At 47.1% G+C, this 7,631-nt stretch overlaps 1 protein-coding gene across 2 annotated transcripts in view; it reads left to right on the top strand.

Annotated features, from left to right (window-relative positions):
* The first annotated feature begins 576 nt into the window (after positions 1–576).
* ARSB (arylsulfatase B) overlaps positions 577–7,631 on the top strand; it is a 272,665-nt gene continuing 265,610 nt past the window's right edge. The window contains exon 1 of one of the 2 annotated variants that reach the window (XM_066273638.1): positions 577–958. In XM_066273638.1, coding sequence (XP_066129735.1) covers positions 644–958 — 315 coding nt within the window. In that variant the 5' untranslated portion in view covers positions 577–643. The remainder of the gene's footprint in view (positions 959–7,631) is intronic. The other variant, XM_066273637.1, reaches the window with a different exon arrangement.

Genomic DNA, 7,631 nt, shown 5'->3' with positions numbered 1-7,631 from the left:
TACTTAATTGTAGGGGAGTCATCTCTGAACGGGGTCATACCTGGACAAGCTACTGAGCTACTCAGTGCCCACACAGCACCCCAAACAACGCCCAGGGAAACCAGAGTTAAAACTACACCTTCAAAAGGGCGCCGTGCAGTCAGAGTGTGCATCTGGCCCCCTTTCTCCTAGTGGGGAGGAAGCGGTTTTACAGGTGTACACTAGTCATAAAAACAGAATCTGAACTGTCCCGAGTACCTGCCTCTTCGTCCTCCCACCTGCAGGAGGCTGGATTGTTGCTAGAAATGATTCTCCTACTACCTTTAAAACAACAGGTCGGGATCCGGAGACAGAACTGAGTTTGGGTTAGGCTCAACCAACTACAAGCTTGTTTATTGAGAAAACGGGAATTATAATTCCTAGCTGCCAGTGTTCTTGAGAGGTTTACAGAGATGAGTCTGTGAAACGCTTTGTAGTGTTAAGTTCAAACCGGCTGTGTTACGAGGCTACACTGCAAGCCTCACGGCGCGGCCTCGGGCGCCGAGCTCCGCAGCCCAGGGGGCAAGCCCGCGCGGGGCGGGGCAGCCGGGCGCCCAGTTCCTGCTTCTATAAACGGCGCCGGGGACTGGTGGCGCCAGAGGCGCTGGGCCGCGGGCGGCGGAGGATGGGCCCGAGCCTGCCTCGAGGTGGCGGCCCGCGGCGGCGGCTGCTGCTCCCCACCTTGCTCCCGCCGCCGCCGCTGCTGCTGCTGTTGCTGCTGCTGCGGCCGCCGCCGGGCGCGGGCGCTGGGCCCGCCCCGCCGCACCTGGTCCTCGTGCTGGCGGACGACCTGGGCTGGAACGACGTGGGCTTCCACGGCTCGGCCGTGCGCACGCCGCAGCTGGACGCGCTGGCGGCCGGCGGGGTGCGCCTGGACAACTACTACACCCAGCCGCTGTGCACGCCGTCGCGGAGCCAGCTGCTCACCGGCCGCTACCAGGTGCGCGGACCCCGCCTCGCCCCCTCCGCCGGCGCGGGCCGGACCCAGTCCCCGAACCCGGCCGAGTGGGGCGGCTGGCGGCCCGGGCTCTTCCCAGGCCGGCAGCCCGCGGCGACCTCTGCGCATGCGCACCCCTTGGGCCACCCGCATCCCCTTGCTCCCTCTCTGTGTGGTTTCGTTTGGTGTTTAGTTTCCTGGAGGTCAGGTGGAGGGGCTTCTGGAGCATGCTGGATGCTGGGCGGCAGGTGGAAGGGTGGGGACGCCCCCAGCCAGGTGGTCCTGAGTGGGAGGATGCGGAGGGGGCTAGCCGGGCGCCCAGCTCAGCAATGAGGTGGGAGCCGCGGAGCTGCGGGGAGGGTTAAAACGAGAGTGCCCTCCGTGAATACGACTCTGGTCTTCTGGTTACTCAGGGGTCATGGGTTAGGGCTGTCCACTTTTTCCAAGTGTTGGCAGCCCTGGAGTGATACCTACCCAGGTTGACTTTTCTTGGGCTGCTGACTTTCCTTTCAGATTTAACCTGTATTCGACCTTTCTGAGTATCATTATCTCTGAACGCTTGTCTTTAGAAGGTTCTCTGTAGTAGATAAAAGTATACCGGTAGAGAGTGTGAATATATGTTAGATAATTAAGAATGTGGAGAACATTTGCATAATGCTTTACTGTTTTTAAAGTTAATTCTTGAAACAGCCTATGAGGTAGCTGTTATTTTTAATCCCCTTTTACAAATGAGGAAGCAAACCTTTAGAGGTTCAATAATGAGTTAAGAATCACATAGCCTGATGAGGCGGTGGTGCAGTGGATAGATCATAGATGAGTGGACCTGGGATGCTGAGGACTCAGGTTCGAAACCCAAGGTCCTCGGCTTCAGCGTGGGATCATGTTGCTAGCTTGAGGAATGGGTCACTGGCTCAGCTGGAGCACTCCACCAGGCACGAATAAGAAGCAATCAATGAGCAACTAAAGTGCTACAACTATGAGTTAGTACTACTTCTCATCTCCTTTTCTGTCTGCCTGTCTCTCTCTCACTCACTTAAAAAAAAAAAAAAAAAAAAAAAGGCCCTGGTCTTTTGGCTCAGTGGCTAAAGCATTAGCCTGGTTTATGGACATCTTGTTTGATCCCAGGTCAGGGCACACATGAGAAGCAACTGTCTGATTCTCTGCCCCTCTCTCCTTCTCTCCCTCTTCCCCTCTGGCAGCCAGTGTCCCATTGGCTGGAGCGTAGGCCCCAGGTGCTGAAGATAGCTTGGTTGATGCCAGCGTCAGCCTCAGGCACTAAAAATAGGTTGGTTGATTCAAGCATGGCCCCAGATGGGGGCTGCCGGTTGGATCCCAGTTGGGGCGCATGCAGGAGTATATCTCTCCTCCTTTCACTTAAAAAAATTACACAGAATGTAGTCAAGCTGGGTCCTGCACCCACTAATTATCTCAGGCCTCTATAATTGAACAATTTTTTTTATTCTTAACCTGAATAAGATTGACATTTTCATAAGATCTTGATGTGATTATGATCATATTAAGTAAAATAAATGGGAACTGTTTCAGATCACATGCATACCTTTATATATGCATACGTACTGTCTATTAAACAAGCATATTTTGAGCTCTGACTGTGCAAGTCACAAGAAATATGCTTGAACCTTGCACTCCCAAATCTGTGTTCTGTAGCCTTTCAGATCAACCCCTAGCCTTATGTCCTGAGATGGGGAGAAGGAAGAGTTCACTTATAATAACCACAGTGGTCTTGTTGCAGGGGGAGCTATGAGACCTCAATTCTTATCTTGAGAAAAAGAATTCAATTACAGAGACAAAGTGCAGCAAATAAAGGAAGAATTTATTGGCCATGCAGGAAGAAAATCAGAGCAAAAAGGGCCTTGGAGACAGGTTCAGGGGGTTAACCCTGCAGAGCTGCCACTGCCCGCTGCTCCCCTGGTTGCAAGTCTCTTTGGGTCCTTAGAGCTTAGAAGGAACAGATGGGCAAGGAAAACACACTTGGGCAGAAGAAGGGGGAAGAATAAGGGGGTGTAAGAAGGAGGAGGCAGGTGTGGGCATGCTCCCAAAAAAGAGCACCCTGGGGCCTCACTCCTAAGGGATGTTAAGGGTGGGAATTTTAGGGGAGATCTCAGGGGAGGATCTCAATAGAATATTTATCAGCTCTCCAGATGTGTCTTTTAGGGTCCTGGTCTTCCTTGATTGATCAAGATCAAGGCAGAGGTCTTTAGTCAATGCAGCTAGTCCTGAGGCTTTTGTCTATTTTCCTGCTTTTCTGGGACTGGAGCTGAAACACAACTGAAGCCTATATGTTATCTCTAGGGGTTAATGCTTAAGTAGTAGGAAAGGTTAGGGAAGCATCTGAACCCCATGACCAGCCATATAAAATCAGGGGGTCTAAACTACATGACCAGCTGGCTAAGGGAGCGAGGTTACCCTGGGGGTGAGGTCCTTGTTACAACACTTTTGCCTGTTGCTAGGCACCTTGGGCTTTCCACTCTATAGCCTTCTGTGCCTGGCTTATAGTCCTTACCTGCAGATGTCTAACTGCCTACCACAGTCTGAAGACAATTAGAAACAGAAAAGAGAGTTGTCTTGCAGTGAGAAATAGCTGTAGTCAAGATTGGCAATGGAGATTAAGGATGATTCCTTCACCACCAGTAGGAAGTACTTCCCACAGTTCTGAGTGGCTGCTCAGTATAATCAGGAATATCTACTCTGATGCAAATCTTACCCTGGACACTTCGTAGGACTAAAGTGGCATTCGAGTAAAGGAGGGAAAGCAAGGTCTGCCCAAAATAGTTCTGCATTTACTGTGAAGCAAGAGAACTGAACTGAAATTGCAGAAGAATGGGAAGGCCATTCATTTCTCTAACTTCCTTCCAACAGACTTGAACCTGAAAGCAAACATCACACTTCAAAAACGTGTTTATATAATAGATTGCTTTTGTCCCTTAACATCCTCTCCTAGGAGTAACCAACATTTCATCTAGGAGAAAAAACACAACAAACACTTGAGTATTTAGAGTACCCTGTGGTTAAGAAATAAGGGCAGGGTAGAAGCTGGGTATTCCAAAAACTGTTTAGAGACCACTCAATGTAGCAAGCCAGCTGCCCCAAGCATTTTGTTTGAATTTTCTTCTGTTTTCTTCTGATAGCATTCATGAGACCCAATTGGAAATTACCTTGGGTCAGCAAGCATTCTCTTTTAAAGGAGTCAATATTTCTCAAAAGGTTAAGAAGCCTCATTGCCCTTAGAAACTACTTCCTGGTACTGTTCTGAGCATTTTACATTCTCACAGCAGCCCGATGAGGTAGGTATTACTATTATCAGTCTTGTTTGATAACAGGCAAACTGATTGGAAGGGGTTGAGAAACTGGCCCAAAATCACAGGGCAAGTGAGTGGTGGACTAGGATCTAAACTGGGCAGTGCGGCTACATAACTTCTACACTACATTGTACATTGCCAACTCAGAGTTATTAAAAATATTTACGAATGATCTATTTTTTTTTTTTTTTTTTTTTGCATTTTTCTGAAGCTGGAAACAGGGAGAGACAGACAGACTCCCGCATGCGCCCGACCGGGATCCACCTGGCACGCCCACCAGGGGGCGACGCTCTGTCCACCAGGGGGCGATGCTCTGCCCATCCTGGGCGTCGCCATGTTGCGACCCTCCTGGGTGTCGCCATGTTGCGACCAGAGCCACTCTAGCGCCTGGGGCAGAGGCCACAGAGCCATCCCCAGCGCCCGGGCCATCTTTGCTCCAATGGAGCCTTGGCTGCGGGAGGGGAAGAGAGAGACAGAGAGGAAGGCGTGGCGGAGGGGTGGAGAAGCAAATGGGCACTTCTCCTATGTGCCCTGGCCGGGAATCGAACCCGGGTCCTCCGCACGCTAGGCCGACGCTCTACCGCTGAGCCAACCGGCCAGGGCACGAATGATCTATTATTTTTGAACATTTAGATTGTTCCTCAGAATCTCAATTAAAAAAAAATCCATCATTTTCAGGTTAGGAATTATCTGTTTTAAATGTACAATGAAAATAGGGAGAAAGGTTTTATTTCTGAAACCAATTATATGTTATGCATAATTCTAGACAACAAAATTAGAAAATGTGTTTATTTTAAAATTAAGTACCTTTTAAAAATTTTTTAATTAATTTTAATTTATTGTTAACATGGGTTCAAGTGTCCCACTGAATATAACACCCTCACCCCACCCCTGTGCCCACCATTACACCCCCTTGGCCCCCCTTCCCCTAACTCCCTCCCCCTTCACTCTGGGATTTGCTGTCCTGTTATCTGTATCTCTGTGTTATGTATATATAATTTCACTAATCCCTTCACCTTCTCTGATCCGATGCTCTCATCATCCCTCCCTCTGAGAGCTGTCCTTTGGCTCCCTGTGACCCTGCCTCTGTCTCTATTCCGTTCCTCAGTTCACTTTGTTCATTAGATTCCACATATAAGGGAGATCATATATTTGTCTTTCTCTGCCTGCTTATTTCACTTAGTATAATAATCTCCAGGTCCATCCATGTCATCGCAAAAGGTAAGTTTTCCTTCTTTTCTATGGCCGCATAGTATTCCATTGTGTATATGTACCACTGCTTTTTAATCCACTTGTCCACTGATGGACACTTGGGCTGTTTCCAGATCTTGACTGTTGTAAACAATGCTGCCATAAACATGGGGGTGCGTACCTTCTTTTGAATCAGTGATTTGGTATTTATAGGATATATTCCTAAAAGTGGGGTAGCTGGGTCAAAAGGTAGTTCGATTTTTAATTTTTTGAGGAAACCCCATACACTTCTCCACAGTGGCTGCACCAGTTTGCATTCCCACCAGCAGTGCAGGAGGGTTCCCTTTTCTCCACACTGTTGCCAGTACTTACTGTGTGTTGTTTTTTTGTTTTTGTTTTTGTTTTTGTTTTTTAGAGACAGAGTCAGAGGGATAGACGAGGACAGACAGACATGAATGGAGAGATGAGAAGCATCAATCATTAGTTTTTCATTGCTCGTTGCAACACCTTAGTTGTTCATTGATTGCTTTCTCACATGTTCCTTGACCGTGGGCCTTCAGCAGACCGAGCAACTACCTGCTCAAGCTAGCGACCTTGGGCTCAAGGTGGTGAGCTTTTGCTCAAGCCAGATGAACCCGTGCTCAAGCTGGCAACCTCAGGGTCTCGAACCTGGGTCTTCTGCATCCCAGTCTGACGCTCTATCCACTGCGCCACCGCCTGGTCAGGCACTGTGTGTTGTTTTGTTACTGAGCGCCATTCTGACAGGTTTGAGGTGGTATCTCATTGTGGTTTTAATTTGCGTTTCTCTGATGATTAGTGACATTGAACAGTTTTTCATATGCCTGTTGGCCATCTGTATGTCCTCTTTGGAGAACTGTCTATTCAGTTCTTTTGCCCATTTTTTTTGTTTTTGTATTTTTCTGAAGTTGGAAACAGGGAGAGAGTCAGACTTCTGCATGCACCTGACCGGGATCCACCCAGCATGCCCACCAGGGGGCGATGCTCTGCCCATCTGGAGCGTTGCTCTGTTGCAACCAGAGCCATTCTAGCGCCTGAGGCAGAGGCCATAGAGCCATCCTCAGTGCCTGGGCCAAACTTGCTCCAATGGAGCCTTGGCTGCAGGAGGGGAAGAGAGAGACAGAGAGGAAGGAGAGGGGGAGGGGTGGAGAAGCAGATGGGCGTCTCTCCTGTGTGCCCTGGCCAGGAATTGAACCCGGGACTCCTGCACACCAGGCCAACACTCTACCACTGAGCCAACCGGCCAGGGCCCTTTTGCCCATTTTTTAATTGGATTGTTTACCTTCCTGGTGCTGAGTTTTACAAATTCTTTATAAATTTTTGTTATTAACTCCTTATCAAATGAATTGGCGAATATGTTCTCTCATTGTGTGGGTTGTCTTTTTATTTTGTTCATGTTGTCTTTTGCTGTGCAAAAGCTTTTTACTTAGTTATAGTCCCATTTGTTTATTTTATCTCTTATTTCACTTGCCTATGGAGATAAATCAGCAAAAATATTGCTACAAGAGTAATCGGAAAGTTTACTTCCTATGTTTTCTTCCAAGATGTTTATGGTTTTGTGACTTACATTTAGTCTTTTATCCATTTTGCATTTATTTTTGTGAATGGTGTAAGTTGGTGGTCTAGTTTTATTTTTTTGCATGTACTTGTCCAATTTTCCAAACACCATTTATTAAAAAGACTATCTTTACTCCATTGTATGCTTTTACCTCCTTTGTCAAATATCAGTTATTCATAAAGGTGTGGGTTTATTTCTGGGTTCTCTGTCCTGTTCCATTGATCTATATGCCTGTTCTTATGCCAGTACCAAGTTGTTTTGAGTACAATGGCCTTGTAGTATAACTTGATATCTGGAAGGGTTATACTTCCCACTTTATTTTCATTTTCAAGATTGCTGAGGCTATTTCGGTTTTATTTTGGTTCCATATAAATTTTTGGAATATTCTATATCTTTGAAGTATGTCATTGGTATTTTAATAGGAATTGCATGGAACTTATAAATTGCTTTGGGTAATATAGATATTTTAATGATGTTTATTCTTTCTAGCTGTGAACATGGTATATGCTTCCACTTGTTTGTATCTTCCTTGATTTCTTTTTTCAATGTCTTATAATTTTCCAAGCCTTTTACCTTCTTGGTTAAATTT

This window comes from Saccopteryx bilineata, chromosome 4, assembly GCF_036850765.1.
Source record: "Saccopteryx bilineata isolate mSacBil1 chromosome 4, mSacBil1_pri_phased_curated, whole genome shotgun sequence".
Lineage (NCBI taxonomy): Eukaryota > Metazoa > Chordata > Mammalia > Chiroptera > Emballonuridae > Saccopteryx > Saccopteryx bilineata.
This window is presented reverse-complemented; position numbering and strand designations above follow the sequence as displayed.